The following is a 22,741-nucleotide window of genomic DNA, read 5'->3' as shown; positions in this document are numbered from 1 at the left end:
AATATCTGTTAGCATGACATGTTTAAAAAAGGTTTGCATTCTTGTTAAGAAAATTAGCTTACTGACAAAAAGTGCCAAGAAAGAATTTCTCTTGAAGGTATTTGGACACCAAATAGAAACATGAATTTTATGGATGATCTATAAAATGGAATCAAGCAATGCTTCTCATAATATAGGGGGATAACACTTTCCATTCAACCTTCTGATTTTTAGTCATACTTGAACTGAAGATACTGTATGTTAATCCTGGTCATTGTAGAGCGTTTTATCAGTAACAGAAGTGACCTACATTGTAAACCCTTGTTCATCTTAAGAGTAGAAATTCTGACCTAACTAAAACAAACAAATTCTTGTTGTATATTGCAGCTAGTTGTTTCCTTCTGTTTTAGAGAATTTACTGTGTGAAAATGTGTGTGTGATGAACAGGGAAGTACAAAGTGACTGGCACCATGTTTAGAAGCTCTGCATTACAGCTCTGTGTTTTTCTTGTTTTTACCTGTAGCCTCCGCACCACCCAGCAGAGTAAATAAACGCCGAGTTTCTCCAAGTGTTGTTTCCACCTGGGAAAAGAGAGGCATCATCATGTCTAACATTACCATTGACCCAGATGTGAAACCGGGCGAGTATGTCATCAAAAGCCTCTTTGCTGAATTTGCTGTTCAAGCTGAAAAGAAAATTGAACTTGTAATGGCTGAACCATTGGTGAGTCCTTTTTTTAATAGTATCTCTCAACACGGTCTTGTTATTTTACTGAAATAGGCTGATTTATCATATATATGGTTATTGAAAAAAGCATTCCCAGGTATTGTTGACTCTTCAAAGGGATTCCTTCAGGAATAAATAGGTTTCTGCAAACAGGGTTGATACCAAATTTGTTTTATTGACTCATGTCAAAACTGTTGCCTAGTAGTTACTGGAAACAAGACATCTTAGTGTATCCCTAAGGTCTGTGAAGTTACAAAAGGAAATAGGAACAATAAAAAATGTTCCTTCATTAATACTGTGAAGTGTGTTTCCTGTCAGTGTTCTTTGAAGTAATACTTGGACAATATACTTTCAAGAAAAGATGCATTTGGTTTGTTTTCTGAAGTAATGATACTAACACCTAGAATAATACAGTAGTCCACATATATTGCAGATTAGGCAAAAAGACAAAATTCTATTGGTAATCCCGACTTTGTGGTCTTGAAATAAATTGCTTTCTTTTAATTTGGAAATTTAAAAAAATAAACAAACCAAAACTACAGCAAACAAAACCAACTTCTTTTTTTTCTTTTTAACCTGGAAAGTCACTGTGCAGATGAGATGCTGTGGCTTGCAGAAGGCCAGTTCACAGGAAGCTCCTGTTGGGAACTGTGGCTTGCTGAAGTGTTCATGTGCAGAAGTGCATATGTGAGCATTTGACCCCCAATTTTGGAATTTCAGAAAAAAAGTTTTCTTATGAAGCAGTCCAAAAAAACAGAAAAACAGGACTAAAACTCGTTTGTGGATTATGGAATCATCTTCAACTGCAACCATTAGTAGAGTAAACGCTGAGGAAAGTGAAACTTTTCTTTATACCTATTCTTCATATATATCTGTGTGCACCAGGCAAGTTTGCAACTTAAATATAACTTAAATATAACTTTGTTTTTAGACATCCAAAAAAGTAAGGTATTCGGGAGGGGTTTATAAGAAAGCACAAAAACTTAGTAGCAAAAGAGGCACATAGGTGATGCAGGGGTACCTGGCTAAAACTGAGAGGAGAGCTGTAGTGGCAGTGATGCTGGGGGTGGAAAGGCTGGTAGCTCCACAATCCATCTGTGTGCCAAATGCTGCTCCTCCAGCCCCATTTCTGTTCATTGGCTGAACAGACAGGGAGGGTAGTGCTTGGCCAGCCTGTAGCTGAGATGAGCTGAAGAGGGCTTTTCCTACAGACACAGCTAGTTTGGAGCCAAATCTAACCAGAATAATGTTAGCAAAGTAAATATAACAACCCTGGGGTTCACTTGTGCTGCAAAGCCTGTCCCTAGACCAGATTAAATAAATCCTATGTCATCAGTCCCAGGTTGTGTCTCCTTGCCATGCTGTTGACTGTTAATTAGACAAATGTTTTTAAATCTGTTAATCGTACAAAATTGAAACATCTCACCAGACTAAAAATTAGAAACCCCATGAAACTAATTAAATAATTAGCTTTCCACAGAAGAGTGATTCCCAGCTCTGTGGCCTGGTGGGGTTTTATACTGATGAAGTCTACCTTAGTCAGGATCTTATAGTGATAAGAATCTGAAGTCAGTATTTTGTGTATCTACAGTGTGTATAAATTTCTTTAGGATAAAGTAAGAAATTACAAATATTGCTAAAATAGTAATCTATAGAGGTTTTAAACAGTTTTATCTGGGTTCATTTGCTAAGCTGAATGCCATTAAGCAAAATGTATTTTAATGGAATCAAATGTGATTTATATATATGTCACCTTTCCTTATTTTAAACTGGCGAGTGAGAAGGACTGTATAGAAAACTAGCAAATTAAGAGAAGTGCCAAAAGCTGTGGAAAAGTGAAACAACCTCAGACTATATAACATAAAGAGGTAGAAGGGAACCTTTTGGTGTCCCACTGAAAGGAAATACTAAAGTATTGAAGCAGTTTTATGTCTGTATGTAGAATTTAAGTACTGAACATTCAGTTCTAGTGTATGAAATTTAAAAAGAAAGATAAAAAGGCTGGAAGAGCACCAGAAAAGCACTGGTTGTGATTGGATAAAAGGCTTTAATGGAAGAGTGGAAAGTCCTTTATTATTTTAGTATGATTTGATTTTGTGGAATGACTTGGCTACAGACGAAAGGGTGGAGAATATATATAGGGTTACATAAATCTTTAATGAAGCTAGGCTGTTGGGTGAAGCTGCTTGAGAGAATTTAAAGCCAGACCAATCAAAATTAGGAGCTAGACACTTTTAAAAACTTGAACATGCCAGTAGGGGAGCAAAAATTAATTAAAATATAAACTTGAAAGAAATCACTGCAGATCAAGACAGCATTTGTGGGTGAGGGGTAGTATCCTTTCTGCTGGATGTATGGATTACATTTAAAATAAAGTGACTTTTCATATCAAAAATTAACTGAATGGTTTCTCTGGCTGTGAGTTTTACCTTACTAATTTACTAATTTAATTAAGAGTTCTCTACAAAATTGTAGTACCTCAGCATTTTCAAAGTTACAGACAGATCTTATCAGCAAATGCTAAAAATAAATGATTAAATGAAAGCAGCAAGTGTAATGACAGGAAGGAAGATTATCCTTTTAGTGAATAAATAAAATAAACCCACTTTTTTTTTTTAACTAGTTTTGCTAAATCATTTGCAGCACTATATACTGTTAAAGGAAAAAAGAGCCCAAGAGTAGTCTTGTAGCTTAAAAAATAACTCCTCTCAGCTGAGAAGGAATGACACCAGCCTTCCCCAAATGTGACATAAACCATACCAGTTAAAAAGATTAGTGATAAACTCAATTATTTTGTCAAGCTGCATGTAAATATGGATGGTTAGAATTTAAGCACAGAATTTAGTATGGTGCCTCCAAGTTGATAAGCTGCTAACCTACTAAATTATAGATGTCTCATGTTGAAGTCAAAACTAGCAAGAGTATTTAAGCCTGTTACCAGCACAACAGATTTTATTCCATTGTGGAAATACTAACTGTGACTCAGACTAGCACTGTACCCTTCTGCAAGTCTTGCCTAGATGTTGTCAAAAGTTTGTCTGACATAAAGTTTAGCACAATACTCTGCTTGCCCCTGGGGCAGGAATGCAGGCACTACCCAGCCCTCAGACTACAGGGGCAAGGCAGCATCCCTCTCCTGCTTTCTTCTCTGCAGTTTGGAGGAAGCACAGCCAGAAGGACTCTGGTTTGCTGTGCACACCTGAGCCACTCTGCTGAGGTGTGCTAGACACCAGGGGATGGTGCCAGGGAATGCTGGAGAGGGGCCAATGGGTGGTACCTTTTTCCGTGGGTGCAGTTGTTTGCACAGCACATGCACATCCTGATTCCTGCTGCCTGCCATATGTTGACATTTCTCCTTTACACAATGGATTCAAACTGCTCTTTGCTTAATGCAATAGTGTTTTGGTTTTTTCATTTCACTTGTAAAAGATAAATGTAGACTATTATTTTCATCTCTCTCTGAACTTCAGGAAGCCAAGAAAATAAATCTTAAATTATTAATTCAGTTAGAGTTTCCAGACCTTTACTTTATGCTGTTGAATAGATTTTTTATAATCATGTGAGATGACTGGAGCCATGACAAAGCAGAGATAGAAGACATTAGAAGAAAATAAATTCTAAAGCCATACAAATAATTCAAAGACCTTGATAAACCTGTGATTGGGTTCAAGAGTATTATTTGGTTATGTCAGCTTTGTTTGGTCAGTGTTGCATTAACTCTACAGTGTATTTACCTTTTAACAATGAAGATCCTTAGTGCTGAGGAAACATAATAGAGAGGGTTAGGAACTTGTAAAATCTTAATTCTTTCTGACCTTAAAATCTTAAAACATTTGATATACAGAAGTATCTAAATTAGTATGGATTATAGGAGGGAAGCTAAACTTTCAGAACTAGTTTGCTCTCTGTTGACATGGATTTTGACTTCTTTATCTAAAGATTTACAGATTATTTTGCTTCTCTATGATTTGTAATTATTTTCTTTCTTCTGCAATTTTTGGATTTTGACACATTCACCTGTATAATAGTTTTGTAGTATTATGCTGGAAGCGTGGTTTGTCGGGACATTGTATCCTAAGGAGACTTAAGGAACCTGACTTTTCCCAACTTGCAGGAAAGTCACTTTTCCATCTTCTAAGGAAATTGTTTTCTAGTTTTTCTCATTTAACTTAATTAACAATGATACAATATTTCTTTAGAGTGAAACATTTCTTGTATTTCTGCTTTATAGATATGCTAGCAATTACTGTGCTGTTTATCTGAAAGCATAATACAGATAACATGAATTCACCTATAGCAGGTGTTTCCTTGAAAAAAAAAAAAAAAAGAGGAAGGAGTGCTAGCTAAAAGAAAATTCAGTTTTGAAAGTGCTCTCTTGGAGCTTTTACTATATGCTTCAAAATACCAATTCTCATAAACGGTGCATGGAACAGAATTAACATGTAAAATTACATGAATTTGAAAGAATCAAGAAAGTGAAACCTTTCCCCCCTTTTTTGTTAATAGACAGTGAAAGAACATTAACTATTACATCAGCTGATCAAAAAATAGAGCTTTTTCAGAATAATCAATGCATTTTTCTGAAACCTCCTTCTTAAAATATTTTTTTATTTGGGCATGCTGGAAGTGAACATAAATGGTAGTATTTTCTTAGATAATTAAGTGGATTTCTTTGGATTATGGAAAATGAAAATGACTTGCGAATTGGCACCTATATTATTTCAAATTATACTTGCAGAGTAGGCAAATGCTTTTTGCTTGGGCAGTGTTGAATTCAAGTTTTCAGAGGCTGTAATAGTTGCCAGATAATGCATTATTTTAACACCAAATACAGCTGCACTTACAGGAGAAAATGCCAGAAATTGTACTGTATTTTCAAGATTACTGTTAGGATAAGAAAAAAAGTAAGTTCAGACCTTGGATTTGGGATACATGAAATTTTATCTGTTGAACATAGAGTCTGTCTCTTGCAGCCTTGCAAGTGTTAATCACCAAGCAATGTTGATTTTCTCAGTTTTTGTCAACAGCCTAACGGCATGGGTGTTGTCTCATACTAAACTACTGAGCAGTTACTTTGTGCTAACCCAGTTACAACCTGTTGAGAGCAGAACTGGCTATCAGTGTTGCTCACACCTCCCCTATGTGCCAAATTAACGACTTGACTTACCTTGCTCCATAAAACTTCCTTGTTTGCTTACTGCAACCTACTGTGAGACATTAACTCTTTAGGTATTTTTTCTATTTCCTTGTGAAAGATATTATTTTGGACTAATTTATAATATTATCAAGTGAAGGGTAGTTTAATTTTTTTTTTTAATAGCAGGAAATGCTCATCAGATCCTTATGTATGTTACCACTTTGCAGTGTGTCCTTAAAGCTGTTGCTGTGGCACTTGGGTTGCTGTAAATCATTGACCCTCAGAGCCAGTCCACAGGACTCTGTGTTCTTTCTTTTTCTTTTATTTTTCTTTTTTTCTTACTTTTTTTTCTTCTTTCTTCTTCTCCGCCACCTTCTTTTTAGGTATAAAACTTGTATAATTTCATACTCGTGACTAGTAATAATTACTGTTTACTATTAGAGTTTGTGGATGTTTTGTTTCTGTAATTCTTTAATTGTCACTAAATTATTTTTTCAGGAATATAATTATTTAATTTTGCTTTTAACAAAGCAGTATGTCATATGTGACTGGTAGCAATAAATATTATAATTAATAAGATTCTAGGAATACTGCTTCCCCCCCCCCCCTTGCAGTTATTTAAAATTAAAGCAAGTGATTATTCACATTTTCCTTTTATTGGAGTAGGTCTTCTAGCTATATTTCATTGCAGTTCAGGGAAAGAGCAGATTGGAAATGCGTTGAACACTTGTCTCTGTCTCTGTGAAGACATTTTAAAAATCATTATTGTAACTTAGAATAATTGCCATATATTAACATGAAGACACTTGTTAATTGAGATGGGAATGGCTTTCCTTCTCAGTTACACTTGACACCCACCACCAGCTGGAACCCATTTGACCTCTTGACATCTGTTTTTCAGTCTTTAATGTTATTATTGTTTAGCTACTGAATTAATTTTTGGGAGTATACTTCATGTCTCCAGAAATATTTCTATCTAAAAACGAATGCAGATATTTACATTGAAAGTTATTTCTTTGTTCTGTAATATAACTGAAAAAGAAGGAATCTATCTTTGATAAAAATAGTCAATTACATTGTGAAATGTGTGTTTTGTTTGTTTTTTTTAACAGGAAAAGCTCTTGTCCAGATCTCTTCAAAGAGGTGAAGATCTTCAGTTTGATCAGGTAGGAGACATACAATGGAAGGCAAAATTTATTGCATTAAGGTGGGCTTTTTTTTTGCAGAACAGTGGTTCCACTGTTGTAATAACTTAAAGCATCTACATCTGAAGATGTAGAATCTGAATGTTAGTTAGACTTTATTTTCCATTGTACAATGTGATAGTAAGAAACTGCTGGAATAGGTAATTATTTTATGTTGATGGTGAAAACTGATGGAAGAAAGATGCTGAAATGCACTCGAGGACAAAAAGTCTTAGACAATCACTAATTGTTTGAGTGTTTGGGGTTCTGTTTTTATAAACAAATAGTGTTTATTTTAATTAAGTAACACAGCTTTTACTGAGGACTTTTTAATTCTGTGGCAGAAGGTATAGGGTAAATTCAAAGTGTTACTAAAGTGTTGTTTTGTTCTTTGCTAAAAAATAGAGTGCTAGGCCATTCCATTTCACTTATTCTCAGTGAGCTGTGTCTGGAATGACTCTCTGCTCAATTTACTTATATTTATTCTCTGTATTTCTAATTCTTCAATAGTGTAGGCATGTTTGTGTCCCCTAACCACTTCCCTGCAATGCAGAGGCAGTGTTCAGAAAAAGCCCCATTAATTGCCTGTTCCTGTTTTTGACTGTTCCTGAATAGCATCTACTATATGAAGCTTAGTGTTCTGTCTACAGAGAGGTTCTAAAAAGAGGCTGAGTGAAGAGAAATGAGAAATAAAACATGTAACATTTAAAATTTGATAATATAGAATGAAACTAGTTTTGCTGAAAATACAGTTCTTTCAAAAAATTGTTTTGATTGTGTGCTTATATGTGTGTGTGAGTTCTTACTTTGCTTTTTTGTTATTTGAAATCTACTTTGAAGTTGAGATCTGAACTTTAATGCAACTGAATAATTGCTTTAGACAGACCTAAATGGCTGGGAAAATGAACATTTTTAAGGGAATTTTGTACATTGTTTGGCAAAAGGAATTAAGAATTCATCCCTCTGTTCGTTGCTTAATGTATAGAGTCCTTATTAAGAACAATTCTCCAGCAGTGTAGAAGATTACAGATTTAAAAAGTGATTGGCAAAGTGTGGGAATGAGAGGGATCCAGGGCTCACAGCCACAGCATCCAGCAGAGAAGGTAGAGCTGTTGCTGGGCCAACTTTGTTCACCCAGAGGTCTTTATGGAGCCAGGAATCTGAGCATAAAAAATGGCTTTACCTGTGCCAGTAATGGGGTCTGAGCTAGTAATTGTTGTACTTTGTGATTAGAGAGAGTGTGCTTGGAACCCAAGAGGACTCTGGGACTATGGTGGTAGCTAATTAAGACTTCAGCTCCATAAGTGGTGAAAAGAGGAATGGAGGAGGAAGGCATGTTGCCTGTCCCTCTAAGAAGCAGTAAAATAGCATTAAATGAGATTGTCAGTAATTTTTGTTGGAAACATAACCAGACCAAGAGGGCTGCTATTAAAACAAGAGTGAAAAATCAATAGCTTTTAATTTCCAAACAGCAGAAGTCTTCGGTTTGTTATTTGATATATTAATTGGAATAATAATATAAATTCAGCTGAAAGAAATGAGATTTTGGAAAAGGAACAGGAAATTTGTATGTTGATACACTCATGAACTGTTAAAAATTTTAGCATTTTAGTACCAGTGTTTTCCTTTTATCATTCCTAGCACATCAGGAAGCTACCGGACAGGAGTTTTTTTATAGAGCATATATTGCATTTCTTAAAATATTTTTGCTTGTACAGCTTGAAACTGAAATAGCTTGTGTTTTTCTTTTTTTGTTTGTTGTAGGAAACATACTTGGCAATTTCCTACTCTTGTCTTAAGACACCAAAACTTTATGATCCCACAGAAGCCTGTGTTGACCTTTTCAGTAACTGAGAGCAGATATATGTGAGGTTCAGGCTTGTTCACGTTTAGCCACAACTTTAATAATATTTTCAGGATCAGTATTTTGATCAAAGCTGGAATTTGTGCTCTAGCATCTTACTATAATTTTGCTCCTGTCATTTTACCTGTCAATGTGCTGTTGGATATGTTATGTGAAGCAATTGGCAATATGTTACAGCCTTCAAGACTTGAGCAGGATTTGCTGTTTCATTCTGAGGAGCTGAAGTATACGTCATGTCTATTGCAGCCCTGTCCTCCTGGGTATTACAGGAGCACTCTGTCTGGACTGCTACTTTCAACCTAGGCATAATGTAATGCCAAAAAAACAACAAAAAGAGTTTTCTTGTATAAGAAATACATTTTTTATATAAGAAAAGATTTTTTTTAATATAAGTTGATTTTGAATTTAGTATCCAGGCAGTATAGTAACTATTTTAAATGAAAAATTTAACATAGCTGATGCTCTGCTTAGATGCTGTGCAATAATAGCAAAGATGTCATCTTCCTGGTTATTCCAGTGCCTGTTCATTAGAATATGAAGAATGCAAAACTTGGCAGGAAATAAATCATTATTATGTAAAACTGACTTTTTCTTTTTCAAGAGGCAAATGCTTTATTATGCCAGTAGTTTCTGGGTGTAGCACTTTACCAGTGACATTTTTGAATATGTGTGATACATACTTGTCTCAATGGAAGCTAATGTAAATTGCCTAACCTCTGGAACATTTATGAATGGTAGTGTAAACTTACTGAGGAAAAGGTTTAGTAAAACTTAAAATGCAACTTGCTTCTTTTTCTTCTGCTAATAAACCCATCTGTTCAGACCACTATTTAATTCTTGTAACTCGAATAACTGACTGGTTAACGAGCTGATTAATGTATTCAGAAGATTGAAAGAAGTCCTTCTGAGGTTTTCCTGTGGTTAAGTTGTCCCCATCCCTTCCACAAACCTAAAAACTCAATGCTTCAAATTAGGAACAAGAAATAACTGCATTAATGTTATATCAGAACATGTAATGGCATAATATTACATTGTTATCTGGAATAGTGAATAATAGATAAGTTACAGCATGAGCATGGCTTCTATTAAAACCTCTTATTTGAAAGATCCAAGAGGTAAGTAATAGATGTTATCAGTGATCAATATGGTAATTCTCCTGTTCCAGCCTGTATTTTGGGAATGGGCTTGCTCCCTGCTGCTTCCTGGATGCAAGTCTATAATGTCATTATGCTGTCTTCAGTCATTCTTCTGTTTTTCAAGCTGGGGTACTTATGAGTTCTCATTAAGTTTTTAGTTAAAGGAAGCCTAGAGAATTTAAGTTTAATAACATTTTAAAGTCTTCTCTCTATTGCCACATGAGTTGCACAGATGAGTTTACTATTCATATGGGTTTTCTGAAAGAAAGCAGTAGACAGGGAAGTTATACTAAAAGTAAATATAGCTTGAGACCCAGACCAGTCAAATGTATTAAAGGCAATGTAGAATATTTAAAAGGCTCTTATTTTGGTTTATATAGTTACCAAAGAAGTGGATTTTTTGAAGTTGTATACTTTTGGAGGGTTGCCTCTTATCTGCCATTTGTGATGTGAAGGTGTGTATACTTCAGAGATACATATGACAACATTCACATCCTAAACCTCTGCTGGCTTCCCAGTGGTTTTAAACACTGTAAATTATATATAATGTATAATTTATAAATTATATATATATAAATTTGCAACTCCTGTGAGCTTTGGCAGACTATGCTTTTGTTTGGTTTTTTTTTTTTAGTAATTGACTTAATGTGTAATATTTACAGTAACTGTTCTAGGTGCAAATGAATATGAAGTTGCTGTTTTGTGACATTACGTGATATATGGTTTTTAAATTTGAAAGAATGATTAAACTCTAGGATTTTTGTTGCAGCATCAGGCTAAAGTATCTTTCTTTCTCTTTCAGTTGATAAGCTCTATGAGCTCAGTAGCAGAGCACTGTCTCCCCTCCTTACTACGCACCTTGTTTGACTGGTACAGGCGTCAGAATGGAACAGAAGATGAATCCTATGAATACAGACCTCGGTCAAGCACAAAATCAAAGGGGTAAGAATTTTCTTTGCTGAAGTCTGTTGGATTTTTGTGTGCTTTCTTATAAGAAAATGTGTGCTTTATACTTCAGTGACAGGTATGTTGTATTTGGATTTGTCCTTACCTAAATTTGTGTAGAAAGAATACAGATTCTTTGGGGTAGTGTATTTAACTTGTGTAGATGATATATGTGAAGTGACTTAGTGATTTAGGTGTGGATATACAGAAGGAAGTGGGATACTGGTAATTCTAAGCTAGTTTGTCCCTTTTTTATTTTGGTTATTGTCAGGTCCTTTCAGAAGGAGGGGGCAAGATGTCAGTGTTGTGCCAAACCCCCAAGTCTTTCCACCTGTCCTTTTATATACATCTTCAACAGTGATTCCATGAAAAACAATGTAGTCATTGTCTCTGTAATATTTGTGTTCAGTCTTATGTCTCATACCTCTGTTCTTGATTTCTTATTTTAGGGATGACCAACAACGGGAAAGAGATTATCTACTTGAAAGGAGGGACTTAGCTGTAGATTTCATTTTTTGTTTAGTTTTAATAGAGGTTCTAAAACAGGTAAGATATTTTGCTTTGGTGAATTAATTTTAATATTTTGCTTCTAATATTGGTTTTGATAATCTTTAAATTTTTATTGTAAAAACAAGAACATATCTAAGATGAGCATATGCAAGACTGTAATTATACTCTCAGTTACATAAAGCCTTTGTCCTCTCCTGCCTTTTATTTACATGCCTGCATTATCTCAGTTCATGTGTCTTGGAAAGCTGCTGATGTACTGCAAAAAGCAGAACTGTAAAAAATAACATTTAATGTATGTTCAGTACCCTTTGTCAGCTTAAATGTTTTCGAAATACAGGTTGAAATTGTTGGATAATGAGATTAAAATGTTACTTAAAAATTAGAGAAGGCATGTAACTTTGCTTAGAAATACCCTTATTTAGCTAAGAATGCCCATGCAGATTGTGTAAATGTTATATGTTGCAGAATTAGCTTGATATATCCCAGCAAAGGATGTGTCCTTGGACTCTGGTGGGAGAGATTTCTTCAGGGCATCTCACAGTACTGTTTATTTGCTTCATACATGCATGTATGTATAGGTGCTACATACATGTAAGTGATATGTGTATTTCAGATACCTGTTCATCCAGTGCCAGATCCTTTAGTACATGAAGTTCTAAACTTGGCTTTTAAGCACTTTAAACATAAGGAAGGGTAAGTTTCACTTGTGTACTTTAAAATATTTTGTATTACCAGCCTGTGCTTGCTTGTTGTGATTCTTTCCTTTGCCTCACATGTAACATGTTGTTGATAATACCAGTGTGAATGAACACTAGTCAGTGTCTTAAAATTGAAAACATATGTTAAAAGAACACAACTGTGTTCTACTTTGCTTAGAATGTACAGAGTGTTTTGCATTCCTCAGACACAGTAAGAAAAGTCTGAGTTTGGGTAAATACAGTAAAATTTCCATCCAGAATGTTTCTTTTGAAATAAGAAATGAAACTACATTACTTTAAATGTCACCCATGCATTTTATGTTTGAATTTAATTGTTTTTATGGTAGTAGTTTGCCTGCTAGGTGACAAACTTTTTATTTGTAATTGAGAACTCACTTGAGGTTTAGAAGAATAAAGTTATATTTAATGAATTATTTTCCCTTTATTGTTTATTTTTTTCTCTTTAGGTATTCAGGAACCAACACTGGGAATGTCCATATTATTGCAGACTTGTATGCAGAAGTGACAGGGGTTCTTGCTCAATCAAAGTAAGCTCAGTCCCTGATTCTGTGTTTAGGGACAAACCAGTGTAGACTTAAAGACTCTTTGATGTAGCAGAATCTATTAGTGTCCCCAGTAACTAATCCTGTAAGTGTCAAATGTAGCCAGGTGTAGTGTGTTGTGTCTGTCTTAGTTTCCAGCACTATAAAACTGAACAAATCAAGAAACAACCTTTAGTACAATTGCTTTGCAGTCAGTTTGTAGGGGTAGGGAAAGGAGGCCCTGTGCCAGTCAGCTGCTGTTCAGTTAACTGGTATTTTCTAATGTACTATCACTGTAGACCCTTAAATGCCTAGATTTGAAGTACCAGGGTACATCTTGCCAGCATTTCTCATACAGTAGCTGCTGTTATTGTTACAGACTAAAGAAATTGGTTCAAAATTATAGACTTCTTACAAAAGTAACTAAGAATGCAAATAACTGCCATGTGTATCCCTTGTTCAGGTTTCAAGCTGTTAGGAAGAAGTTTGTCACTGAATTAAAGGAGCTGCGACAAAAAGAACAGAGTCCTCACATAGTACAGAGTATCATCAGTTTGATTATGGGAATGAAGTTTTTTCGAGTAAAGATGTATCCTGTGGAGGATTTTGAAGCATCATTTCAGTTCATGCAGGTAAGGAAATGCAACAGAAAACTGAAATGAGTATAATTTTAAATGTTTAAGTCATGAAGCTATGATGACACTTGCTATGTTCAGTCACTCCCTCTACTTGTGTGCCAACCTTCATCCTTTTCTGTTCAGTTCCTGATTTTTCAGAGGTGAGAATTATTTGTTTCTCTGTAGTTTGTGAGTACCTGCTGTCAGGAGAAACCTTTCACAATTCCCTTAGTAGTGTGGCAAACCAGTAATATATGAATTTAAGACTGAATGAAAATGGGTAGCAATCAGATAATTTTCTGTCTTTATGAAAGCAGTTTATTAGAGAAGAAGAATTGATACATCATTTTTAACAGATGAGATGTCAAGACATACTTTTCTTTAAAAACACTTCACTATGAATTATTTGTGGTGTTTGGAATATTTAATTACATTTAATTTTCTTTTCATGGAACTCCTTTGAAAATGAAAATTAGTATATAAAAATAAAATATACTTTTCCAATAATTTTAATAGAGGTAAGCATTAAATTTTTTTAATCTTCGAAATAATCTGAGGGAAAATGTACATATATATATTCTTTTGTATTCTGAGTGCTCTTTATATTCTGAGTAAAAGGTAAATAGCTATCATGGTATTACAAATGTTCTCCTTTGAATTCATTGAGGTGTATTGCTGGACAAACAGGTTTTAAAGCTTATGTTTTGTGAAGTTGATACTATTAAGGAGTGTAAGACTAGCTCAAACACATTTCATGTTCTAAATTAAAACAGGCAACTAATGTTAGACTGCTAGTGGTTTTTTATGCATAGTTATGTTTGTATTCCTTTTTCTAAATATTTTTCATATATTTTCTTACTTAGGAGTGTGCTCAGTACTTCCTGGAAGTAAAAGATAAAGATATAAAACATGCACTTGCTGGTTTGTTTGTGGAAATTCTCATACCTGTGGCTGCTGTAAGTATTTAAATCCCTTCTGCCATACTGTTCCTCCCACTTTCAGTTAGGCTCTCATGATTAAAATTTTTCAATCAATCCTCAAAATACTACATTTTTGTATATTCAGAAAGACATCTGGTACCTAAGGAAGGCTTACAACGAGGCTGAAGAGGGGCTTTTTACAAGGGCATGTGTAGCAGTAGAACAAGGGTGAGAACAACTTTAAACTGAAGTAGGGTAGGATTAAATTAGATTTTAGGAAGAAATTCTTTACTGAGAGGGTGGTGAGGCCCTGGCACAGGTTGCCCAGAGTAGCTGTGGATGCCCCATCCCTGGAAGTGTTCAGTGCCAGGTTGGATGGGGTAACCTGCTCTAGTGAAAGGAGTCCCTGCCGACAGCAGAGGCAGAAGTTAGAACTAATTATCTTTAAGGTCCTCTCCAACACAAACTATTCTGTGACTGTTATGTAGATTACAAGCACCTTCATAGTCTTTAAAGGAAATAGATTGACTTGTGTGTTTGCTAATTTTCAGACGTTTTTTTCAGAACTTTTAAAAAAAGTGTCTGTTCTCTACACCTTTATTACCAGGACATTGTGTAAATTTATACGTGCTCTAAAAACTTGAAAATTCTTTGATTTAATATTGGCTTGTTTGCTCAAGGGTCTTCTTGATTTTTCTTTATTAGCTGAAACCTTTTAAGTTCTCTCTATAATAAGCTGAGATATGTAAAATTTTTGCAGTCTGATAAAGAGAGTGTGAACTCCAATGCAGGAAGGAAGAATGTAGGTTTGTCTAATTTAATAAAAATCATTAGTAGAGGTGAATGTCCACTAGATTTAATCCTTCAAGTGGAAGAGCTGCAATCATCTGTGTGTTTTTAACCTAGAAGTAGAAATTTCACACAGCAGCCATGAATATCATGAATATCACAGTGTTGGATGTACTGTGCCTGTAATGCTGCTTGTGAGATTGTTTCAGTCAATACAGGCTCTCTTTGGTTTGTCTGGCTTTGGTTGGTTGGTTAGGTTTGGTATTCTTGGAGGGGTTGGGGTTTGTTTGGTTTTTTTTTTTTTTAATTTTTAAATTACAAAGGAGACAATCTTTTTTCCTAAGACATAACTAGAAAGAGGTGCTCTAGGGGTAACTGTTTATGGGAAGAAGTTTTAATCTTACTCTCAGGCATGCTTACAGTCCTCTAGAGAAGAATAGAAAAATTTCTTTCCTATTAAAGAGTGAACACATTTTGTCCTTTTGAATTCCATAGTTGCTTGGCAGTTGAAGTGGGAGTGCCAAGTGAAACTACTTAGCATTTAGGTAAATGCAAATATTAGTTTGTAGAATCATAAACATGGTGAAAACTTCCCTTGAAATAATGAGGAAGAAGCAGCATTTGTGAGTTGGGACTATCCACTGGCAAGGGTGGAGGCACAGACACTGACTGTGCAGAGCACTTGTGGTGTGTGATCCCTTCCAACATGCACAGCCTGAATCAGCGCTTCAGACACTTGGGGAGGGAAGCTTGATCTTTCCTTCTGACTCATTGAGTCTCTAATCATTTCATACAAATGGAGCTTCTTAAATAGAAGCTAAGAGCTCACTCCCAGGCTGAGGTGCAGTTGAGCTGGTTAGTCACTCTCTTGGAAGATGTGAGATGCAGTTTGAATATTTTTGATGCAGCTGAATGAATTGAATGTAGATTTTTCTGTATCTTGGATACAGAAAATCGCTCAAGTGAGGAAGCTGTTAGGTTTCAACATTGAGGCTTCTTTACTGTCATTCTCTTGCTTAGTCATTCAGGCATTTTAAGAAACCTGACCTGATTTGGACCCTGCAGGTATGATGAATCACAGCATATTTTATAGCAGGGAAGTTGGGGCTGCTCTGAAAGCCTAAGGTTATATCCTGAAGGAACATTACGGTGATGAGAGCAGAGTCTGATTTCTCACATGGAGCTAGCAGAGTACTAATGAACCTATAGACTAAGAATAGCAAAAGATAAATTAGTAGGTGCATAGGAAGTGATTTAAATTGTATCTACTTTCTCAGTTCTTTCTTCGTGGATCTGTACACATTACAGAGATACATGCTATTTTTATGCTTCTACATCATGAAGGTTTCAGTGTTCTTATCAAGGTGGACATGATTTTTCTTTATATAGTGTTAGTAAATAAAATGTTTCCATAATATTAATAACTATAAATAATAAAAATAACAAAAACTATTTTACATTGTAAGGAAATTATATGTACAGAGGACCTCTTTCAAAAAGCCTTTTCAGTCCCCAACACCCCACCCCTCAATCTGATAAATAAAGCAGAAAAAGCTTAAAACAATAGGTTGAGAATACTGTTTAAATAGATCATCCTGGGGATCCAGAGAGAAGCCTAAGAGCCTTCCAGAGGTTGTAATAAAGAAGGTGGCACTGGCTGTGGGAGGAAAGCTATTCTGTGTGCAAGAACAGAGTGGGTCAGAAGGGTGTAGGGCTCCATTTATGTTTCATTAATTCTGAAAGGTGATCAAAGACAACTTGCATGATTGGTTGACTGCTAATCCTGTGTATTATTTCTTAACTTTCCCATGTTCAGTATTAAAACAAAAAATAAAACAGGAAAGTTAAGAGGGGAACTTTGAAAGTTACAGATACTAATTTTTTGAATAAATGTAAATAAGTATATGAAGAGCTTCAGTGTAGTTTTTATTTGTTAGCTCAAATACACTTTCTTCTTAAAGTATGGAATAGAGACCAAGTTCTTAAAACAGTTTATTTCAGTGGGCTGTTTTGTTGGGGTGGAGTTTTTTTGTATGTTTGCTTTGAATGTTAATTTTAACCATATGGTTGTGGTGTATAGCATGATTTCTTATCTTTTTTTTATATTTCAGATAAATACACTCAAATACCTTCCTAATGTGAAATTTAACATTTGAATTATTTTGAATTCATAGACATCTTAAAGTATATTTAAATTGCCTTCTGTGTAAATTTTTAAGCCCATTAATTTGTGATTTTGATTTTTTTTTTAATAGGCTGTTAAAAATGAAGTGAATGTGCCATGTTTGAAAAATTTTGTGGAGATGCTTTATCAGACTACCTTTGAATTGAGTTCAAGAAAGAAGCATTCACTGGTATTTTAAAGAAATATTTCAACTTCTCCATTTTGCTCATCTTAGGCTCTTAAACTAGTGCATTATATGAGGAAAAGCTTATCAAGCCATATCCATTTAAATCTTAATATCTCAGTATAATTAAATTCCCACTGTGTATGTGCATTTGTTCTAATTTTGCTTTGTTTCTTTGTGCAGATATGTGCTCTTATCTCACATGTCAGATTGTCTTGAAATTAGTGCTTGTTTTTGATTATTTTAGTGGGTTTTAGCAGAGCTTTTTAACCTAATGTCTTTTTAGTAAAAACTTGCATTCAGGGAGTCTGAATATATTTGAATTACAGTTAATTAAAATATGCAAATGTCAGACAAGACTTTTTCAGTAAAATAGCAGCTTCTTTATACCCCTGCTCTGCCTGGTTCTCTCTTCTTTTCGTGCACCTTGTTTTTCTTTTTCCAGTATTTTTTTATTACCTCTTATTTATGCATTATTTGGTTATTTTTGATGACAATGGCAGACATGTTTCAAGTCGATTCACTTCAGTTTGCTGAAAATGTAGAGCTAATTTTTGTGTTTCAGTTGACATATTCAGTAAATGCAAGTGAATTTAAAATGTTTTATTCTCACTTTAAGGTCATGGACAAACTTAACTTTCTAGAATTCTGCACATAAAAAGCATATATCATTGTATTGGTTAAACTCTTTATGTAAGAATAACATAAATTTGATATTGGTATTCAAAATGTAGTTTTATTTATGAAGTTAGAAATGTTGTATTGAGAGTACTATTTATCTATTCATCCTTTAGTTTTGCTTCGTAACAAGAGAAGCTGCAGTCAGATTTGGTACTAATCACCATTATTTATTAAAGTATATGATACTTAAATCTTATCTTACTAAATCAAAGCTAAATCATACTCTGCATATTCACAGATTTAAATTAAATTGTATTGTGATTTATTCCTCATTAAAACTATATCTAGAGTAGAAGCAGCATTTCTGACAACTTAAAGTTTGTCTCAGTTTTTACTTGGTTGGTGTTTTTCCTGAATATTCATGGAGGCAGTTCACCTGCCCAGCATGTCAGACTATTTGAATTGACTCTTGTGGTTGGAGGAAAAGCATGAACATTGTATGTAGGGTCAGACTGCTCTCAGTTCTTATTGGGGGATGAGGTTCGCCTTGGTCCCACTGCCCCAGTCTGGCACCTTGAGCTCTTACAGCACCCAGGAGGTTACCCAGGGCTCTGTGCCTGGCACGAGTGTCCCAGTGCAGGGGAGAGGCTGCCATGCAGAGCCAAAACTGGGAGAGTGAGAGGCAACAGCCAGCTGTGTCTCATTCTCAATGTACAACACTTAGGAGGTCTGCAAAGAGCAATTTGATCAATTCTTTTTCCCCCCTACTCATAGGCTTTGTATCCATTGATCACCTGCCTGTTGTGTGTCAGTCAGAAACAGTTTTTTTTAAATAACTGGCACGTTTTCCTGCAGAACTGTTTGTCACATCTAAAGGTAAGAATTTTTTTAATTAAGGATCTGTTGCAAATCACTAGCATTTATTACAATATGTTCTCAGCATTCTTGTGCCAAATAAACAATGAATAATATTTGGCTGTTTAAAAGGACACTGAATTTCTTTTCTAAAAAGAAATTAAATGTTTCGAGTCTCTATACTAAACTTCATAATAAGTTTTTGTGATGCTATGTCATGGTGGAAATCAGTGTGGTCCCCTTGGGGATTATAATTTTTATTGAGTAAAATCTGCAGAAGTGTCTGTTAATAAGGGCTGTTCATGCCAGAGAAAATACAAACTGTAATTCTTTATGTACAAATTATATGTGAGAAAATAAGTGACTTGTCTGCTCTTCTAAGTAGAATGTATAGGAAGTGCAAACTTTCTATCTCTTGTTCGCTTATTGAAGGAGTAGAAAATGAACTGTGACACCAGAAAAGGTGTTATATCTACAGCCTGTGATACATATTTAAAAAAAAAAAAATTACAGTGTCCCTTTAACTTGTGCCTTCTGTTGATACAATTGTAACCATCAATTGGTTGATAAAGACATCAAGATACTTACAAATTAGTCACTTTCTTGTAGTTATTGTACATGTTCTTTCCTTGATTATGATTAATATAATTCATGATTTTGCCTAATGTATTGATTTTGAAAATGTTAATAAATTCTTTGATCCTCCTTCACAACACTGATTCTGGTTAGCTATGAGTGACTGTTATGTATCTTATTCGTAAAATCCATAAACCAGCATGAAGTCATAACGGTTTAGCTGCTTGGATTGTTTTTAAGGGTCATTTTGTTTTTACAACATCTTTCACACCTTTCTGTTGCTTGTTGGGTTCTGTATATTTTTCATCTAACATAATTGCAGTTCTTTTGCAATATTTGCCTTGATATTTGTTTTGTGGTTTATTTTGCTCATGGAGGCTGCTTGTGCTTTTATTTTTAAAGCTTTTAAAAAAACTCCTTGCAATCTAGGAGTTGCCTTTTTCTGGCATAATGTCCATTGCTGGTAATGGATATATTAAAACCATAAATGTCAGTGAGTTTAACTGGTAGTTGCTGAGCATGCATTTTATATTTTACTTCGATTTGTTAACCACTAACACCTTAACACATTTACTGTAAGGCTCTATTCAGCAGAAATTCCACATACGAATTTCTGCAATTCAGAATTTGCAGTGTTATGATGCTATGCCATCAAAGAGTTCTTTAGGATATTTTATGGCTTGGTTTAACTTGGCACACCAAATACTATCATGTTTTTTTGGGTGCCTGCCTTGTTCAGAAACTTTGTCGAGCTTAATCTTGAAAAATACACCCCCACTGTCCTCATGTGTCTTATGAATTAATGTGTTCCTTTGTTTCTGAAGCTAATTAAATGCATGCACTCTGTAATAAGTAATCTCATTAATTTATAAATCTGAATTTCACAACAGTTTAGTCTTTCAGATTTCCCTTCCCCCATTTTATTTCCTGATTTTCTAATTACTAAAATTTTATTTGGAGTTACTTAAATATGTAAAATGAAACAAGAAATTCCGAATCCATTGCCTCTAGTGTCCTTGTTATTAATAAAGTGATTTTGAGAGTTCCTAGGAGATACTTAGAGCACTAATAGGATTCATCTACCCTTACTGTATTTGTTGAAATTAACAAATTCAGAATTGAAATAATCATAACACTTAGAGTCTTTCACAGGGATATTCTGTAAAGAGTACAGGCATGCTAGCAAGACACCAAGAAGTAGTGTAGGTGATGGATTCATAGTGCTCTCTTCATTCCTTGGTGACTGCCCAGTGCAAACTCTTACTGAGCCATGAGCACCATGTCTCACTTTGGTGACTGAAATGAGCCATTTCCCATTTGCCATGAGATGAAAGCTCACACCATTGCAGTGGCTCCACAATACCTGATGCAGTTTGTTCATACCCTGCCTTACCTTTTGGAGCAACGTTAAATTTGATAATGCTCCTGAGAGTGCTCTGAATCCTAAACCTGGCAGTACTTATGGTCTTGGTAAACTCTCTGTGCTGGGCTTCAGTGCACATTGCCTTTAGTTGTCCTCAAAGCAGGCTTATTGTGTGGGGAGAATATTCTAGCCTTGCTGAAAGGAGAAAACCTAGTGGTCTGGACCAATGCAAATAGCACATCAGTGAGTTGTAAGAGTCAGTTTAGAGCAGGAGTGTGTGAAAGGATTGGTTTTTTTCTGCTGTATGTATAGCTGGCTTTATCCCACAAAGCTGTTGGGATGCTGTTTCAGCACTGTGCCCAGCAGGCATTTTTTTTACCCACTAGTGTAGGCAAAATTCTGAATTTGTTCAGCAGACAGTAATGCTGGGTCAGTATTGTAAAACACTTAACTTACTTTTTTTTGACAAGTATTTACACAGACTAATTCTAACAATTTTGTCAGAGAGTTCATAAATTCTTGGATGAATCTGAGTGGTGATGTCTTTACTACCTCTTCTGGAGACAGGAAGGAACATTTTAAAAAGCTGCAGAAATGGGAGAGAACAGTGTCTGTCATTCTGCACCACTGTTGGCTGGAAAAAGATTTTTTTTTTTTTCTCACAGTTTATCTATAAGTGTCTGTTACCACAAAACCTTGAAAGTTGAAGGAACGTTTTCTGGCACTATAGCAAACCCTTTATTTCTACTGAATAGAGTCCTTGCTAGACAGCTATCTGTTGGTTTTGAGCTTTTTTTCATCTAACATGCATGTGCCTTCCATTCTCATGTTTGTTATGTTTTGCTGTCTCACATTGCTTTATTTAGATGCCATCTAACAACAGTATCAGAAAACAAATAGAAACACTGCAGGTGAGTTAATATGTTGTTGTAACTCAGTGAAATGTTGCTTTGTCTCATGTAAATACTTCTGTTTTGGTTTTTTATGTTATTTGTTGTATTTTGTGGTTTCCTTTCTTTGTAAAATTGCTGTTAGTGTTAAGAAGCAACAGGACTAAGACTAGCTCATGTTTCAAAGATCTTTTTCCCTTGCCAGAGAGTAAAGGAGAAAGATCAAAAGATTGTCTAATACAAATTTTTCCTTGAGGATGAAAGTGTGGCTTTTTGAGATTGATTATTAATATCACAGCTGGTTTCCCTGAACAGCAGTGCATGTTTCCACTGGAAATAACTACCTATTCAGATATATGATGTTTTCTGTTACTTCATTTGAAAAGGTGTCTTGCATGTGAGCAAACTGAAAACATTTTCACAGTAAAAAAATGTTAAACTGATTTACTGTAACAACTTGCAGTGCACTAACTTGAAAGACTTTTACACTGTTGGTTTTGCAGGTTTTAAAAATTAGGAATTGTTTTAGTTCAGAACAGAAGAAAAGTTTAACATCAGTATTAAAAAGTACTTTCTTCAGTAAGTGACTACATTTGACTAACATGGAAAAAATGCTATTTTGTTTCTTGCCATCATTGAGATTTGTTTCATTGACTCATTTTAATGTGCCATGTAAAACCACTGTAATTTGCTCTTACGTTTTTTGGGTTTGTAACATATACTGTTCCTGACAACTTTATTCTGTCTGCTGATACCATAATTCATGTTAAAAGTTTTAGGATTTTAAAGTAAACTATGTTTAAAAAAAAAAAACCCCACAACATATAGAGTACTTCAAAATCTAACAGACATTATCTAAAAAATACTCAGATTCAGCCAGGTTGTTGAATTGCATATCCATCTATTTCTTATTCTAGTTGCTCTAATGTCTAAGAGAAAATAAATACTGACATCTTAACACTAGGTGTACATGAAGTGTGCTGCAGGTCATACCCCAAAAGGAATTATCTTCTAACAGATTAGTTTAGTTCTTCTTTATAG

General features: G+C 34.9%; 1 protein-coding gene across 10 annotated transcripts in view; it reads left to right on the top strand.

Annotated features, from left to right (window-relative positions):
* Positions 1-22,741, top strand: part of FRYL (FRY like transcription coactivator) — a 158,657-nt gene that overhangs the window by 66,675 nt on the left and 69,241 nt on the right. For 8 of the 10 annotated variants that reach the window (XM_079305556.1, XM_079305555.1, XM_079305557.1 and 5 more), the window contains 11 exons: positions 503-702; positions 6,955-7,008; positions 10,829-10,968; positions 11,421-11,517; positions 12,095-12,174; positions 12,647-12,727; positions 13,185-13,353; positions 14,202-14,294; positions 17,303-17,401; positions 18,791-18,892; positions 21,677-21,721. In XM_079305556.1, the coding sequence (XP_079161682.1) occupies positions 583-702; positions 6,955-7,008; positions 10,829-10,968; positions 11,421-11,517; positions 12,095-12,174; positions 12,647-12,727; positions 13,185-13,353; positions 14,202-14,294; positions 17,303-17,401; positions 18,791-18,892; positions 21,677-21,721 (1,080 nt within the window). In that variant the 5' untranslated portion in view covers positions 503-582. The remainder of the gene's footprint in view (positions 1-502; positions 703-6,954; positions 7,009-10,828; positions 10,969-11,420; positions 11,518-12,094; positions 12,175-12,646; positions 12,728-13,184; positions 13,354-14,201; positions 14,295-17,302; positions 17,402-18,790; positions 18,893-21,676; positions 21,722-22,741) is intronic. The other 2 variants (XM_079305552.1, XM_079305549.1) reach the window with 1 other exon arrangement.

The sequence above is a fragment of the Erithacus rubecula genome (assembly GCF_903797595.1).
Source record: "Erithacus rubecula genome assembly, chromosome: 5".
In the NCBI taxonomy this organism is placed as follows: domain Eukaryota; kingdom Metazoa; phylum Chordata; class Aves; order Passeriformes; family Muscicapidae; genus Erithacus; species Erithacus rubecula.
Note: the sequence above shows the minus strand (reverse complement) of the source record. Positions and strands in the feature narration are given on the sequence as shown.